We start from the raw sequence: 18,933 nt of genomic DNA on the forward strand, positions 1-18,933 counted from the left end.
GCCAATTTCTGACCCAAACCACAAAATCACCTTCAATCCCAAAACTCCTTATTTTGTGCAATAGCCTACCGTGTGGAACCTTATCAAACACCTTACTGAAGTCTATATACACCACATCAACCGCTTTACCTTCATCCACCTGTTTTGTCACCTTCTCAAAGAACTCAATAAGGTTAGTGAGGCACGACATAGTCAACACTGTTTAGTGAAGAGTATCTCTAATCAAATTATTCTAATCAAATTATTCCTTTCCGGATGATTATAAATGCCCTCTCTTACACCTTTTCCAACACCTTACCCACAACTGATGAGGCTCACTGGCCTACAATTACCAGGGTTGTGCCGACTCCCTTCCTTTAAACAAGGAAACAACATTTACTCTCCTCCAGTCTTCTCGCACTACTGCTGTCGACAATGACAAAAACAATTCAGAGGTCTTTGGAAAACTCCCAACAGGGTGCCCTCTCCTTTCCTGTTTCTAACCTCAGCCCAAACTACCTCAGTGGATGAGTCCTCAAACATTCTCTCAGCTGCTGTAATACTACCCTTGATTAATAATATCACATCCCCCCCCCCCCGCCTTTTACAATCTTCTCTGTTCTTGCTGAAATATTTAAATCCTAGAATTTGCAACAATCATTCCTGTCCCTGCTCTAGCCATGTCTCTGAAATGGCCACATCGAAATTCCCAGGTACCAACTCATGCTGCACGGTCACCCACCTTATTCCAGATGCTCCTGGCATTGAAGTACACACATTTCAAACCAACATGCTGATTGCTGGTGCTCTCTGATGACCTTGTAAACCTATCCCTGACCTCACTATCCTCAACCTCCTCTACACTAGAACTACAATTCAGGTTCCCATCCCCCTGCTGCATTAGGTCAAGGGTAATTCAAAGAGATTCTATGAGAACATTAAGATGAAAACAGCAACTAAAGGGGGCACAGGGCACCTTAAAGATCAACAGAGGCGAGTCTGTGGTGAACCTCAGGTGATGGGAGAGATACTAAATGATATTTTGCATCTGTTTTTACTGTGAAGAAATGAAGGTGAGAGAACTCAGGGAAATAAATACTGATGTTTTAAAACAGTTCACTTTACTGAAAGAGTAAGTGCCGGAGGTCTTAGAAAACATAAAAGGTGGATAAATCTCTGGGACCTGATCGAGTATATCCCAGGATGTTATGGGACTTATAGTAGAAATATTTGTGCCATGGGTGAGATAAACATAGCTGGAGGACCAGAGGGTGGCTAATGTTGTGCCTTTATTTAAGAAAGACTAAGGAGAAACCTGGGAACTACAAACCCATCAGTGGTGGGCAAGTTCTTGGAGGTGATTCTGAAAAGTAGGATTTACATGCATTTGGAGAGGCAAGGACTGATTAGGGATAGCCAGCATGACTTTGAGAGAGGGAAATTGTGTCTCACAAACTTGATTGAGGTTTTTGAGGAAATAACCCAAAAAGGTTGATGAGGGCAGAGATGAAGACTATGTTTCCATGGATTTTAGGAAAGCCTTTGACAAGGTTCCGCACAGTGGACTAATTCGTAAAGTTAGATCACATGGGATTCAGGGTGAGCTTGCCAATCAGTACAAAAGTAGAGACACAGGGTGGTGACGGAGTGTTCTTTTTCAGACTGGAGGCCTATGACCAGCATTGTTTCACTGGGATTGGTACTAGGCACACTTTTGTTTGGTCATTTATATAAACGATTTGAATGAGAATATAGGAGGCATGGTTAGTAAGTTTGCAGATGACACCAAAATTGGTGGTAGAGCGGACAGTGAAGATTATCATCTAAGATTACAAAGAGATCTTGGCTGGGGTCGTTTAGAACAGAGGTGAGTGGGGGGAGATTTGCCTAGTGAGGATACATTGGAAGGACCCACTTGTCTTAAAAATGGTGTTGGATATTAAGATTCCTTAAGCTGAATTTTCTTAATATTTACCATGTAGTGAGAGATTTCATTGAACAGATGTCACAGCAGTAATTAACTTTCCAAAATTCTAATGTACGAAAACCAAGGGAAGAATTACAAGAAACAGGTCACGATGCCCAATGAACTAATGTCAACAATTTACCTCGCACCAAATGCATCATCACATCAGTGTATTCTTTCAATCATAAATTTCTTTCTGGCAGGGTAAACTAATCCTCCGATGAAGGCAGGCAAAGTGACAATGATCACCCACATCACAAACTACAGTGCCATGGCTCAAAGGTTCAGACTACTGACTGAGGAAAAATAATCTGCAGAGAAATATGATACACCAAGTCAGGGTTCTGAAGGCCCTACCTTGTGGCCAACACACCGGAATATTTTATATCCCCTTGCTCCAGAGGTGTGTAACAACATCTCTGAATAGGCTGATTAGGAAAAAATAGAACAGATCCTTGGGGCAGAGGAGGTCCTAAAGAGTTCTTGTCCAGAGGAGCTTGTAGGCAGCAGCTCTCATCAGGCAGTCCCTAGAGAGCAGCTCTCATCAGGCAGATGGAAGATAGACCAGATGAAACACAAAGACGACCTAGGGAACAGCTCCACAACACTTCACTAGACAACAGGATGCTGCCTTCACAACTTTAACAAGACCAACATATTCCATACCAACAGCTTGTTTATATTCTGATATCAGTGAACCATCCCCACTTGTCACGGCTGTATATTTACATTCCTTAATTAGACAGAATCAGATCCAAACTGCTACTGCTTACATCAATAAACTATCAGAAAATTACTTACAAATCATTGACTGCCTATTTTAGGTAACTAAGTGCAAACATCTAAAACCAACAGCAGGTAAATAACCAGAGTGGAGGAGAGTATAGATTTAAAGAAATTGGCAGAAGGATTGGAAGTGTGTTGAAGAGATTCCTTTCACCCAGATCAGTGGTGGGGCTCTGGAAATCAATTTGAAAAAAGATGCCAGAGAAAGAAACCCTCATTACATTGTAAATACGGATATACACTTGAATTGCTGTAACCTGCAGAGCTAAAGACGAAGAGGAGGAAAGCATGATCAGGCTGGCTCACATTTCCAGCTAGTACAGGCACAATGGACCAAATGGCCTCTTCCGTGCCGTAACTTTTCAATGCAGCTATGACAGCAGAAATTCACATCCAGCTGGCACGTTTAATGCACTAGGATCGTTGCTAGCTACAAATACCTATAAAAGGAGTTTCTCCTGACTCTAAAATAATAATCAGTTCATCAGCAAGCTCACTGTAGTCTGGCCCTGGATCAGCTCATTTGCATAGCAATCTGTAATCACTCATTTAACAAGCACATTCAGTGTCAACTTGCCCAGAATTTTGCTGCAGTTATATCTTAATTTGATTATCATTGGATTTTACTATGTTTATCTACAGCACGTCCCTGGGCAGAAATAAGCTTTCAAGGTAAAAATCCTTCAGTGACCTTCAGATGCTGTAATACCAATCTGTTGAAAACGCTATTGCTAAATGGACAGAACAATCTCAACATTCCAGGATTGTCTGGGGACTTCAAGCCTGAAAGCATATCCTCCAGGACAGGAAGGCACAATGTATTTCTGTAATTACACACAGGACAGAAACAGGCCATTCAGCCCAACCAGCCTGTGCTGGTCTTTATGTCCTACGAGTCTCTTTCAATTTTCCCTGCTTCATCACTGCTTTTCATCCTAACATTCTATTCCTTTCTCTCCATTTATCTGTCCAGATTCCACTTAGAAAGCATTCTAACTATTTGCCTTAAACACTTGCTGTGGTATTGAGCTTCACACTGTTGAGTAAAGAAATTCTCATCTTCATGTTGTGCAGATTTGTAACACAATATGAGTCAGAAGCTGATGGGTTCACCTGACACTGAGCCCACAGCACTAGACCTGACGAAGGAGCAGCCCGTGATTTCAAATAAACCTGTTGGGACTATAACTTGGTGTCCTCTGACAGTATCAGCCTAGACTGAAGGAATGCTGATTTCGGATAAACTACTTAAATGGAGATTAAATCTGAAGTTTTAGGTGCAATTGACGGATCTCAGCATCAAGGCTGAACCAGACTGCCTGCATTTACAATATGACTTTGTCACATTCAACACAAATTGTACCTATGGGTCTGGTTAATACTTCATTCAATTCAATAAACACCACACACTGAGGAAATCCTGAGGATCAGGTGTGTGATTAAGGAAAGATCGCCTGGTGGAAATGTTCAAGACTTGGTCTTCCCTGCAGTCATTGTGGTATATAAGGCCTGTTGAGAATCTGGAAGTAGATGTAACAAATGATACCTTGTTTACTCTACAAAGCCCTCATTAGGAAAGATGATTATATGTTCACACATACTAGACCATGTGTGCCCCTAATGACATACAAACAGATTATAGATGGCAGCAAATATAATCAGTGTGATGTGACCCCCTGATCACCCAACTCCATTGTCACCAACCTCCCCTTACTTCATCTGCTACTGGAACATATCGCCAACACCAATGTTACCTCCAGAATTGATTATTTCAATATATTCCCAGTATTCTCCCTTCGATAAACAAGCTCAGCCAAAATTCTTGTTGGCCATGTCCTGACTCACACCAAGTCCCATCTCTCTATCACCCCTCCGCTCGCTGACCTACGGTGTCTACATTGATGGCTCAATGTTACAATTCCCATTTTAAAACCCTGATCTAGTTCGATTGTTCCCTCAGTCCCTCCCTCTCCACACCACTCCCAGCACCTGAATCTCCTCCAGCCTCTCAATCTTTCACTCTGATTCCGGACACTTAAGCACCTAAAATTCTAACTGACCATGCTTTTACACTAAGGCTCTAAGCTCTGGAATTCCCTCCTTAGATCTGTCTGGCTCAGATTCTTTACTCTCTTTAAGATGCGCCATAAAACCTACATCTCTGACCAAGCTTTTTGCCAGCTAACCCAACACATTTATAATGAAAGATACTTTGAGCTTCACATTAACACTGAAGAATACAGGGCATAACTTAAGTACAGCAAACTTTTTATTACCTGGCACCTATGGGACCAGGAGTGACAATTGATCAAATATTCCAGATAATCAAGAGATACACATTGACAATGTACAAAAACACTAAGTAATAAAAACATAATGCAGGGGGTATATACATCACTGTTATACTTTATTTACAGCATAAATGATGCAGCTTTACCTTAAATACAACTTGTCATTCGCACCTTCAATTGATGACTCAGAGTGATAATAAATGTCTGGTCCTTCAGGTATATAATTTGTGCCGGTTCATTAAGTACTGGCTAAAACAAAGTTTACTGCACCATCACTAGAGATGTAACTAGATGACCTGAAGGGCCTAATGTCAGATAAGTACCCTGGTCCTAATGGCTTGCATTCTAGGATCCAAAAAGACGTAGCTACAAAGAAAATGATTGGAATGGTTGTTATTATCCAAAACTCCATGTTTCTGGAGAAGTGCTGGAAGATTGGGAAACCACTATTTAGAACAGGAGGAGAGTAAAAAGCAGGTTAGCTGAACATCGATTGCTGGAAAAGTATTGGAATTAATTAAGGAGAGAATAGAAGTTTGGAAAATTAATTTAATCAAGCCGAGTCAGCGTGGCTTCATGAAAGTGAAATCATGTCAGACTAATTGTGTTGGCTGGAAACTGAATGGGCATAAGGGACTCTTGTTCAGATTGGTGAGCTGTGACCAGTGGGGTTCCACAGGGATCAAGGCTGAGACTGCAACTATTTACAATAAATATTAAATGACTTGGAAGAAGCAAGTGAATGTCCTGATGACACAGAAACAGGCGGAAAGGCAGATTGAGATGGGGATACAGAGAAAGAGTGATGGGTTAAATAAGTGGGTAAGAAGCTTGCAAATGGAATATATGGGAAAATGTGAAGTCGTTCATTTTGGATGAACAGAAGAACAGGATATTATTTAAATTAAGCAAACCTGCAAAAAGTTGCAACACAAGGGATTGGTGGGGGGTGAGGGGTGACTTGTACATGATACACAGAAAGCTAGCACATGGGCAGCAGGTAATCAGGGAGGGTCATGGAACGTTGGCCCTTACATCAAGAGGTTTTGGAGTAAAAGAGTAGGGAAGTCCAACTGTAAATGTACAAGGTGCTAGTGAGACCATAACTGGAGTACTGTAAGCAGTTTTAATCTCCTGATTCAAGGAGATATCATTTCATTGGAGGAAGTTCAGAGAAGGTTCCCCTCGGATGATCCTGGGTATGGAGGGACTGCATTATGAGCAAAGGTTGAACAAGTTGGGACTCGACACCCTGGAGTTTAAACGAATGAGGGAGGACCTCAATGAAACATATCAGATTCTTAAGGATGCTGAGAGGATGCTCCCCCTCATGGGAGAGCCTGGGACTAGATGACACAGTCTCAGAATAAAGGGGTGGCAATATAAAACTGAGATGAGAAGGAATTTCTTCTCTCAAGAGGATTGAGTGCCTTTGGAAGTCCTTGCCACAGAGAGCTGTGGGGACCAGGTCCTTGTGTATATTTTAAGAATGAAGTAGAGATATCATGGATCAGTCGGGGAATCAGGACAGGAATGGGAGCCGGAGAAACGCTGGATCAGCCATGATTCTACTGAATCAGTGAGCAGGCTGGAAGGGCCAAATGTCCTATCCCATTCCTATTTCCCATGAGTTTATATCACATTTTATGGCTCAGAGTCAAACTTCGATTTGTAGTGCTCCAGTGAATTGTTTGGACACATTACAATGCTACATAAATACAAGTTGTTGCCCCACTGTTGGGGCAAAAGTTTTAGAATTCTCTGCCCAGGATGCAAAAGCAGTCTCTCTTGCTTTAATCCTAGAACCACAGTAAACTTACCAAAACATAGCCATCCATTCAAATCACACTTTCCAACTCCCGATTCTTAGCCTTATAAGTTATACATGTGGGGCAAATATAGCAAAAAAAACTATGTAACTTAGCTTTGAATAAATTTAAAGAGCCTGTATTAGAGAATTTTACACATTCATAACACACTGCAAGAATAAAACCTCCTCTGGTTTAAAAGGCAGACCTCATTTTCTTAAACTACACCCCAAGATTAAGGCATTTCTAAACACCTATTTAGTTATCAGACCCAAAATCTCGAAGAAAGTGGAGGAAAAACTCAGCAGATCAAGCAGCATCTGTGGAGACCAACGGTGTTCTGATGAAAGGCCATTCCTCATGCAATCTTCTAAAATCCACAAGACACTGCTTTTGACAAAATCTCCCATGAAGCTCAATGATACTCCAATGCTGTGGAGTGCCTTGGGGGGGGGGGGGGGCTGTCAAAGAACCTACATAAGTGCACGCCTGCTATCGGAGGAACAGCACGAGTTTATTGCAGTGTACTGACTGATAGCTACACCTCAACCAATCACAGATTTGGTCAGCTTATTTCGGATCTTGCTGTGCCCAAATTGGCTCCCACATTTCCTGTAGAACGACTGTCACCAGTCTTCAAGAGTAATTAATTGGCTGTGAAAACTCTTTGGGATACCCTGCAGGAAGTGCTGTACAAATGCATTGTCTTCTTTTAGTCAATGGAGCCAATGCAGACTCAGTGTACAGAGTGAGGGGGTGTTGGATTCTGCATTGAATGACCCCACCCTGTTCAGGAACACAGAATCTCAACTAGGACACAGTTAAAAATGCTTTGCTCCAGCTTGGTTATAGGATGGGGGTGAAAATGGAGTGAGAGCTAAATCGTATGCTGCTGGAAGGAAGCCACAAGGATGCACTGGGGAAGGAAGCAGAAGACAATCTATGAACTAGGAACAGAGGTAAGCCACTTGGCCCCTCAACCCAGCTACACCATTCAAAAATGAAACAGGTTTTGTAATATACAATCAAAACTCCTGCCTGCCTTAGACACAGCTTTCAGAGCACAATGCTTTAATTCTGATAATAGTCATGATTTGGAGGAACCGGTGTTGGACTGGGGTGTACAAAGTTAAAAATCACACAACACCAGGTTATAGTCCAACAGGTTTAATTGGAAGCACACTAGCTTTCGGAGCGACGCTCCTTCATCAGGTGGTTGTGATGAAGGAACGTCGCTCCGAAAGCTAGTGTGCTTCCAATTAAACCTGTTGGACTATAACCTGGTGTTTTGTGATTTTTAACTTAATTCTGATAGGCTGGTTTGTTAACTGGCAGTGTTGATTTCTAAATGAGATGAGTGACTGAATACAGCACACCTCAGCAACAAGCAGCAATCACTTCTGTACTGGCTTGGAACAAGGGTCATCACTTGCCTTGTTAGCAGCCTGCAGCTGCACTTTATGAGCCTATTTATGAAATCTAATTTCACTCGGGGTAAAGGGGCAAAGGATTAGTAGTCAATAAAACATTTCACAATGTGCAATTTTTGCCAGGCTGGTTAACCTTTCAGTACAAAAGGCTTCCATTCTAATCAAGTTTTATTATCTCTATAAATATATTGGACATTCTGACTGCTCATTGATTTTTAGATGGTGCGTGTGACTGCACTACAGGATTTGCTGAATGAGTCAAACACTAATGTGCTCTCCAGGTTATAAATGCATCTCTCTTTCCATGGTACTTCACCAACACACATTTTTTAACTCTTTCAGCAAATTACAAAATGTAGAGGAGGAATAGTTGAATTCTTTGCAAAAGCAATCTCAATAGTGACTTAATAAAGGAAGGGTTCTGAGGAAGGGTCACTCAACCTGAAACGTTAACTTGGATTTCTCTCCTTAAATAGTGCCAGACCTGCTGAGTTTTTCCAGCAATTTTAATTTTTCTTTCTCAATAAGAAGTCATGTATGTAAAGCAGAGAAGAGGAGATCTTTTTCGGGGGGGCTTAAGTCTTAGCAACAACCTTCCTTAAAAAAATTGTGGTTGAATAGATTTAAGGCAGAGATAGATAGATTTGCGATAATAAAGGGAGTACCTTGGGAGGCTGTTGAACTAGCTAGATAAATGCACATTTACTATTGGAAGAATAGCACAGAAGTTTATTCCAGTATCCCTGACCATTTTTTATACTTCAAAACAGATTTGATCACTTTAATAAATCAAACTGAAGATAATTTCCATGGATGGAACAATCATTTGCTTGAGTTGGGAAATGGAGGATACAATGAAAGCAGCCAATAATGTTATAATTTGTTTGTAATGTTTCCCTCAGAGGCCATAAGAAAACTTGTGACAAGCATGAATAATTTTGATATTTTATACAGTGACTTCATACCTAGACTGAAGTTAGAAAGGCAGCAGCTGTGATCATGACAGAATATAGTTTCCAACTCCTGGATCAAGCAGATTCCTTCTCAATTTAAGATGGATACTTAACCAAGAGCATATGGGGATCTGAACACAGATGCTCCATCCTGTAGAGTGGAAATCACCAAGCCTTCTGGAAATACAAACATAATCCAAGGCAACGCTGTACTGACACCAACTCCATCCCAGGGAACACTTCCACCACACTAACTCAGTGCCAGCTAGCTTTAACCTCCATTTGCAATCTCTTATCCTAAACTGTCTACATTGGAACTAGCAACTCTGCATTTTTTATTCCTTCTTGAGATGAATGCTATTGTAAGTCCAACCTTTTAATCAGCCCTTAAGGCAGTACCACTAAATCACCTTCTTAAACGGCCGAGGTCAATGTGGTGAAGTTATTCCCGCACAGATAAATGTTTCAATAACAGATCATTCAAATCAACCACACTGCTGAGAGTCTGGAACTACATGTTGGCCAAACCAGACAGATCTTTTTCCTGAAAGGACATGCGTGACCGTGATGACAGGGTTAAGAAGGATGTTCTGTTTCCACTAGTTAGTATGTCAGTAACTAGGAGTCACAATTTCAAGATTGCCAGGATGACAGCTCGCAGTGAGATGAGGAGAAACGTCTTTACTCAGTGTTGTTAGGATTTGGAATGCACTGCCTGGGAGAGTGATGGAAGGGATTCCGCAGAGAGTTTCAAAAGAGCTGGAGATATATTTGAAAGCGATGAAGTTAGAAGGCTTTGGAAATAGGGCTACAGAGTAGTACTAGCTGGGTAGCTCTTTTGGGATAGACAATAGGTTGAATTGCCTCCTCCTGTTCTGTAAAATTCCAAGATTCTATAAATCTCGTAAACAAAGAGGACATTATAAACAAGTATCAAAGTTCCAAGGCTCACAGGCCTTATCAGTGGAATTACTTTTTATAATCAGTACAATACCTGAACTTTTGGGTACAACCAGCTAAAGGTACATTTTACAGATTAACCAACATGGAATTATAATGCCTTTTAGATCTTCCAAAACATTTTATATGCCACAAGTTGTGTCTGAATTGCAGTCACTTATGTAGAGAAATGAAAACATGCATGGTAAGATTCTGCAGTTAAAACAGTTGATCTGTTTTTGAATGTTTTGGCAAGGGGTGGAAGGCTCATTTTAAGGAGAACTTTCTGCTCCTCAGTTCTTTAATGTTTTTAGAAAAAGCATTTGACAAAGCAACATCACCTCATTCAAGTGCTCACGTCTGAAGTGAGGTTTGAACCCACGACTTTTAACAGTGAGGCATGCCACCCCAAATGATTGTTAAAAATCATAAGTTTGTGCAGTGATCTCAGTGGTAGATATTTTCTAATCAATCTGTTTAAAGATGTCATCACACAGCTCTAGATCAGGTGCGATTTGAACACAGGTTTCCAGCTCCAAATATAGGGACACTACCACTGCAGTACAAGCACCCTTTGATCTTAGTTGTAATTGTGAAATGTATCATTAATGTCAGGATAGACTGTTCTTAATCTTAATTGTTTTAATGGGGCAACCAGTTAGCAGACTGCAAAGAGAGTCACTGTAAGCATTATTAACGTAAATCAGTTAATTATACATTAGAAGTCCTACTATTACAAGTTGAGGCAATGAAACAGCACTTACTGACTGATTCCATCAAATGAAGCTTCTCGAGTAGTGTGCCCACTATCAGTGTTCACACCACGCTGAAATTATAACAAATATGCATTAAATTCTGTATTTACTGAATACATTTTAAAGTCTCAGTAATTGCTGGAACAGAGTGGGGGTGGGGTGGGGGGGGGGGGGGGGGGAAGACGACAGCTGGTTTGGAGTTTTCATGAGAAAAATAACAAAGAACAGCAGAGTCTAAATATTTGTCTCTTTTTACTTAATAAGAACAGATTTATTTGGCAGTAGTGCAGCATAAGTAGTATCCCAGCTCGGCGAACAGAACCACAACAACGAGCACCCGAGCTCCAAATCTTCTCCCAAACTTTGAATAAGTAGTATCCAATCAGTTGCTTTACACAATATTAGTAATCATGATGAGGCCAATCGGTCTCAGTTCTTGGATAACTACACTGACACATCTTTCAGACAGGAGTGCTTACCCCAGCTATGGTTAAGCAATATAAAAAGCATCCCCTACAAACCTTTTATTATAATGTCATTTAGCAGCATCTACATTTACATTCATCAGACTGACAACAATGTTATCCTGATTAAGACCACCCATTGTAACTGGACATTTACAATGATGGATCTGCTGGTCTGTCAAGAGGAGAAGACCCTGCAACTCCGAGGTGGTTCAGTACAAAGTCACAGCACTAAGGCACACGGGAAGCTGCTCTCCAGCCTCCATGAATCTTGGTCAAGCTGGACATTCTCGAGCCTGACCACAGTGAGCCGGCCCCTTGTTTGTCCTAATTCCCACTAGTCTCACTGCACAGGTACATACCAGGGTGAGCAGCACATCTGGCTGCAACGTCCTCAGCACCTCAGCCACCTGTAAACAGAAAGCATTGCCCTGTTATTCCCAGCATTAAAAAGTAGCTGAGGGAAACATCCCAAATATATAACTATGACGACAGATTGGCATTCACATAGCCCTTTCACAATATCAGTGTTCTAAGACAGTCAATAAAGTAGTTTTGAAATGTGGTACCTGCTGTAATGTAGGGAACACATCAGTCAATATATTTAAGATTAAATGATTGTTTTGTTTGTTCATTGAGGAATAAATATTGTCCACAACAACTACCCTGCTCTTCTTCAAACTGGTACCATCAGATCATTACTTCCACCCGAAACAGAAAACAATCAATTTATCATACTAACTCTACCAATATTGTACAGAGTGCCAGGCTAGATTTTCGTGCTCCAAACTCTTATTGTTGGGTTTGGATCTAACGCTGACATTATTCCAACTGCTTAGGAGCAGAAAGGAATCATTCAGCCAAATTTCTAAATTTATAGATGACGCAAAACTGAATAGTGAGAGTCGTGCAGAGCCGAAGACAAATTAGTGGAAATGGTAAATTAGCGGCAGATTAACTTGAGGGAAGGGAAGGGTGAAGTGATTCACTTCGAAAAGAAGAATGACAAGGGACAATAAAAGAAAGGGGGCAATTGCAAAAGGGGAAAAAGGAAAGTCCTGGCTATTTATCAGCATAGATCATCAAAGGTAGTAGGAAAAGCTGAGAGTGTGACTTATATATTGTGTAGCATCACAGTCTTTATTAAAAGGGGAAGCGATCACAAACACGTGGAAATTGTGTCAGCCCTATTTAAACCACTGTTTGGCCTCAGCCACACTGTACACCCAGTTCTGGTTACAACACGTGCAACAAGATAGGATATGGAGGTTCCAGTGTTGGACTAGGGTGGACCATGTTAACAATCACAACATCAGGTTACAGTCCAACAGGTTTACTTGGAAACACTGGTTTTCTTAGAGCTGCTTCTAAAGGCAATGGAGAGAGTGCAGAAATGATTCAGGAGAATGGTTCCAATGACAGCAGACTTCATCTACATAGACCAGAGTTATTGGGACTGTTTGCTTCTAAGAGAACGCTGACATCAGATTTTGACCTTCAAAACCATGAAGGTTCTTGACTGAACAAAGAGACGCCTTTCCTAACGGTGGAAGGAACCACAGCACACAGATGGGAAAGAAAGCAATGATGACAGGGAAAAATATTTTCACAGAGCAAACAATTAATATCTGGACTGCATGACCTTACAGCGTGGTCAAGACAGGTTCAATCAAGACATTTAAGAGGGAATTTGATTTTGAGACAAGGGAGAATGGGCAGGCAGAATGTGGGAGCAGTACTGGGTAAACTAATCCTTCATTGATCCAGCGCAGACCAAAAACGCTAAAACATTGGACCAGAACACCACTAGACCTAGTAGAATTAGGCCACTTGGCCCATCAAATCTACTCCTCTATTCAATCATGGCCAATATGTTTCTTATTTCCATTCTCCTAAACTTCTCCCTGGAACCCTTGATCCCCTAACCAATCAAGAACCTATCTCTGTGTTAAATACAGAGAATGACTTGGTCACCACAGCCCTCTGTGGAACTCTCTGTCACAGATTCACCACTCTCAGGCTGAAGAAATTCCTCATCTCAGTTCTAGAGGTTCATCCTTCACTCAGTTTCTCCAGCTAGTGGAAACATCTTCTCCTTATCCACACTGTCCAGGCTTCTCATTTTCCTGCAAGTTTCACTGAACCACCTCCATATTTACGCGTGTTCACTGTGTGGTCTCCATTTTCACTTCATAGGAATACAAGGTCATTTAAATCTGTGAACCTCTCCAACCAGTGAATTAAACCTTCCCAGCTCTGTACCTCAATCTGTTAACCTTTGCTTCATATCCCTTGATATTCTTACCAAACAATGTAAGCATTTTAATTTGCAAATTTCAATCAACTACAGCCTTTAAGGTGCTTCTGATTTCCACCACCACATGCCTGGAACAGCCTCTCTCTAAATTTTAGAACCATGCCCACAGGGGGTATTATCCTCTGTAAATGCTATCAAATTTGATCATCCAGCTCTCAGAAAGGATTCAGGGCAAGCTGCCTCTCCGCCTGCAGTCACCATTTCCCTTTCAGCATCTGTGGTATCTTGCTTTTGTTTGGGCAAAAGGCAACAAACCTTTAACAGAAAACAGACGACATCACATTATATCAGCTCCACAGAAATACAGTCAAAGACAACTTATGACTACAACAATTAATCACTGCTAATGAATTCAAATGTGTCAAAGGGACAGATTGGAGGAACACAATCTGGAGCCGATTTGCATCATCATGGCCCTGTCTGGACTGAAATGGTTCTCTGAAGGATTTATTCGGAAATGCAGGCTTGTATCTCAAACCATGTGGAAGATCATGCTGCCTCTCTGCCAGCTAAATCACAGCAATCACAGAGAATATCTTGAGATGCTATATGTGAGCAGCCTCTAACATCAGCATCTGTGAAATTAATTAATTGTTACAAAGCTAAAGGAACTCAAAAGGTACACAGGGAGAGAGCATGTGGTCTGCAAAGTGGGGGACAGATTGAGAAAATGTGGGTGCATAGAGGGTACACTGCTCAGAGGAAATTCCTCCTCACCCTACTTAAAATAGATGAGGACAAATGTCTTCTGAAGGTAATGAATTTATGGAATTCGTTACAGCAGACAGTTGTCAAGACTGAGTTATTAAAAATATTCACAATAGAGATAGACAGATTTTTAATGGGGAAGGGAATCAAGGGTTGTGGGGAAAATGCAGGAAAATGGAGTTGAGGATGATCAGATCAGCCACAATCTCATTGAATGGTGGAGCAGACTCAATGGGCTGAATGGCCTACTTCTGTTGCATGGCTGGCAGCAGTGATGGCAAGAGAGCATGGGTACAGAGTGGACAATAGGAACACAGTACTGTACTTAGTTAACTAACAAAATCAATATTATTCCAACATTGTTTCAGTCAAACTCAGTTTAAGAATCAGCAAATATGGAAAAAAACAAGCACATTCAAACAACCCAGTGCTCCATTACAGCAAGCAGCAATTGATGTTCAATAATAAACAGAACAGAATCTCTTCCTATCTTTCCTGGTGCAGTCATAGTCAATCAGCATTAATGCCTTGAAAGACCAGAATCAGAATTAATACAAAACAAACCTTGACCCTGAGGGTTAAGTGTGGATTGGAAGGAGAGATTTACAAAAGTACTGAGAGAGGCTAATATTTATGGAGAAACACAAATCTGTAAAGACAGCGGCAGAACAAAGGAACAATAGGATTGTAGCTGCTGGAAATCGGAGCAAGAAATAGGTCAGGGAGGTGCTGTGGAGGGAGGGGATCAGTTAATGTTTCTGGTTATTGAAGCTTCACAAAAACTTCAATAACCATGTGATAACACAATATGTTAATTTTTTTTTTGGGGGGGGGGTGGTGGGTAGGAGAAAGAAGGGACAAAACAAACTCAACTATTCAATATTCTCCCAGAGCAGCCTCCCACCCTCCACTCAACATAAACCAGAGTCGATCCGAGATCACTCTCTGCATCCGAAGGGTGTGCTCACCCGAGATCTGTGAAGATGATCAAATGGCGTAAATGTTAAAAAGAAGCAGTGAGGGAAATAACAAGATGAGAGAGTATGTGAATGGTTAATGTTGGCTGGCAGGGGGTACAGCCACCCAGGACAGCTGTGAGAGAGTCATTAAGAACAGATTACTGCAAGGTACTGGAGCCCAGCCCCAAGCACCAGTTGTCAAGTAGCTTCAGCCTCTGGACTGGTTATTTTAATTAGTGGAAAAGAGGGGAAGGAATGGAGGCAAATACATGGCACGATAATAACAAACAGAGAGATATATTAGTCTTTAATAAAAAACAGTCAGGCACTGAACTTCATTCATCTAGGGCTCATGATTTGATTTTAAACTCAGACTCCCTGGAGACCTCCCCAGAATGAAATTCTTTGATGCAGAATCACACACATTCACTTCACTGAAGACTGAACAGCATCTGTCAGTGGTGTAGCATCATAAAAGGTTCAATATAACTCTGGAACACATCCAGTGGGACTTGCAAGGCCTTCAGTTAGAGGTTTAAAACTCTTGCACATCTCCTTAGCTCCTGGTAGCTCAAAAGCACAAGATCCCATGTTTAAAAGAGATGTTTAAAGAGGACTACTTCAATTCAGAAAGTGTTCCCCAACTAACTTAACAAGCAACATTGAGAGATAGAGGTTAACATCCAACTCATTCCGTGGGGACAGGCTTGCTCTTCCACTTCACAGGGCAGTTAAGAATCAACCACATTGCTGAGGGTCTGGACTGACATAGTCCAAACCATGTCAGGACAATAGATTTCCTTCCTGAAAGAGCATTAGTAAACTGGACAGCACTTATCCTTTTGATGAGGTACTTTACAATTTGTGTTCAATAATTTCATATCATAACTTCTACTCAGTTTTATTGGTAGCAAGAGCTCATGACTCTGCTGTCTCCATGATCTCTATTCTGGCCTGCGCTTTTAACTATATCACCCACTTTATCAGTAATAACACCCACTTCATCCTTTTATTAGTTTCTTCATGCTCTCTATCTCCCTTGTCCAAGTAGTCGCGGCACTGGTTTCCCAGCTTCCCCCTTTGTTGAAATGTAACCAGCCTGTGCCCGAAATATCTCCTTATTAAAAGTCACCCGCTATCCTATTTCAGCTCTTGCTGCCAGTCTTCGGTTTCACTGTACTCTGCCTCAATATCCTCGCATCCCATTGAAATCAGTCCTCTTTCAACCTACAAGTTCCAATTTATACCGTTCTTTACACCTCTCCATTCCTAAATAAAACTTTAAAGATACCATGATAACTGTTAACCAAGTATTCCCTCCAAATCCCTGGGAATGAGGAAGACCCAGTTGCTGGATCTGGTACATCTCCTATCAGTTGGACCAAAAGCATACTGATCAAATTCTTCCTCCTCCACCACCACCACCACCCACCTCTTCCCCACCCTTCATTTTAAAAATAGCGAGTGGGATATTGGTGTAACAAAAGTCTCCCAGTCTCACCATTCTACAGTTGCTGCATAACTTGGATTTCCCTGTATATTAGCTTCTCTGTTTCTGACTGTTTGGTGACAATAGGTATGCGTCACAAAAGCATTTATACTCTCTCTCATTCTCATCTCCAAGCAAACAATATTTTTACTCTTTCAAAAACATTCTCTTACCAACACGACAATATCTTCCCTAATCATTGCTGTCAGCCAACCTCCCTCTTTCCATATCGGAATACTTTGGATCCTTGAATTCTACATACCTAGTACTCTCCATCATATGTTCCCATATCCCACAACATCATGGCCGCGTGTATCATTTAAAAGGTATCAATTAGGGCAAAGATTAGGAGAATTCTTTCTGCTCAAAGGTTGAGACATTTTGGAACTCTGCCACAGAAGACAGTGGAACACAAAATCCAGGTAAGTAACGTTGACATGCCCATCAGCCATGATTGAATGGCGGAGTGGACTCGATGGGCCGAATGGCCTTCCTTCCACTCCTATTTCTAATGGTCTAATGGTCCTTGAGGTAATGGTGGCGAGTTGCTGCAGTCCACCCGCTGTGGGTTGACCAACAGTGCCCTTGGGGAGGGAATTCCAGGATTTTTGACCCAGCAACAGTGAAGGAACGGCAATATATTTCCAAGTCAGGATGGGGAGTGACCTGGAGGGAACTTGCAGGGGGTGGTGTTCCCATGTATCGTTGCCCTTGCCTCTACAGATTGTTTTTTTTTTTGGGGGGGGGGGGGGGGGGGGGGGCGGTGGTGAGAGGGGGAGAATAGATTTGGAAGGTACTAAGGATCTTTGGTGAATTTCTATCGTACATCTTGCCGATGGCACACAGCGCCGCTACTACTGAGTGTAGTCAGAGTGAATCTTCTGGATGTGGTACTAATCAAATGGCCTGCTTTGTCCTGGATGGTGTCAAGCTTCCTCGAGTGTTGTTGGAGTCGCACCCATCCAGGCAAATGGAAAGTATTCCATCACACTCCGAATGTTGTCTTGTGGAGGGTTGTCAGGCTTTGGGGAGTCAGGTGGTGAGTTACTTGCTGCAGGATTCCTAAACTCTGAAGTGCTTTTGTAGCCACTGTATCAATATAGTTCATCTAATTCAGTTTCTCACCAATATTAGCCTCCAGAATGTTGCTACAGTGATAACACCATCGCTGTTAGAGATGGGCACTGTCGGACACTGTACAGCACTAATATTTCTTGGCATTTATCAGTCCAAACCTGGATATTGTCCAGTTGGAAATGAACTGCTTCAGTATCTCAGGAGCCATGAGTGGTGCTAAACATTGTTTAGTGATGACTGCACATTGCCACTTTGATCTTATGGTGGATGGAAGGTCATTGAAGCAGTTGATAATGGTTGTGTCTAGGATACTATCCTAAGAAACTCCTGCTGGAATGCCTTGAGGGTGAGATGACCAATCTCAAGTAATCCCAAACCCTTTTTGGAAGGTAATGACTTGAACCAATTGAAACAATAGGTTCCCTCTGATTCCCATTGACTAGTTTTGCTAGGACTCCTCCTTTCCATACTGTCAAATGTGGCTTTGATGTAAAAGGCAGTCATTCTCACCTCACCCCTCCCCTCTTGTCCATGTTTGAACCCAGGCTACAATCAGCTGAGTGGCTTTGGGAGAACCCAAACTGCCTTCTCTGCAAACCCCAAACTCAGCGTCCCCTCCCTCTGTTGTTTGGTACCCTCCCTCCCTCCTGTCACTGTTTCCCCAATGCCCCTGCCCCACTTAAGCAACCCCTCCTCAACTATGTGTGCTGATTGGCTGATCTCTGTGGAACAGCTCCAAATGTCTCTGCCCCAGCCACCTGCCATTTAAACTCTGCACCTCATTTGCAACTCACTGCCTTTGCCTCCTAATTAGTTATCGATCACAGACCTTGAAAGTTAATGTTGTTTCTCTCCCACTGTTACCACCTGGTCTGATTGTTTCCGGTATTTTCTCTTCCCTACTTCAATGCTCAGCAACCACAGCACCTTGACTTTTCTATTAATTATTCGTTCTTATGTTTTGCCTCCTGCATGATCTAGAAGAAATCAAACACCAGGTTTCCAGGGGATG

General features: G+C 41.8%; 1 protein-coding gene across 1 annotated transcript in view; it reads right to left on the bottom strand.

The window, feature by feature from the left end:
* pepd (peptidase D) overlaps window positions 1-18,933 on the bottom strand; it is a 113,019-nt gene that overhangs the window by 68,205 nt on the left and 25,881 nt on the right. Inside the window, exons 5-6 of the mRNA XM_072547804.1 lie at window positions 11,734-11,781; window positions 10,917-10,978 (exon numbers count right to left, since the gene is read on the bottom strand). Of these exons, the coding sequence (XP_072403905.1) occupies window positions 10,917-10,978; window positions 11,734-11,781 (110 nt within the window). The remainder of the gene's footprint in view (window positions 1-10,916; window positions 10,979-11,733; window positions 11,782-18,933) is intronic.

Source organism: Chiloscyllium punctatum, chromosome 26 (genome assembly GCF_047496795.1).
Source record: "Chiloscyllium punctatum isolate Juve2018m chromosome 26, sChiPun1.3, whole genome shotgun sequence".
In the NCBI taxonomy this organism is placed as follows: domain Eukaryota; kingdom Metazoa; phylum Chordata; class Chondrichthyes; order Orectolobiformes; family Hemiscylliidae; genus Chiloscyllium; species Chiloscyllium punctatum.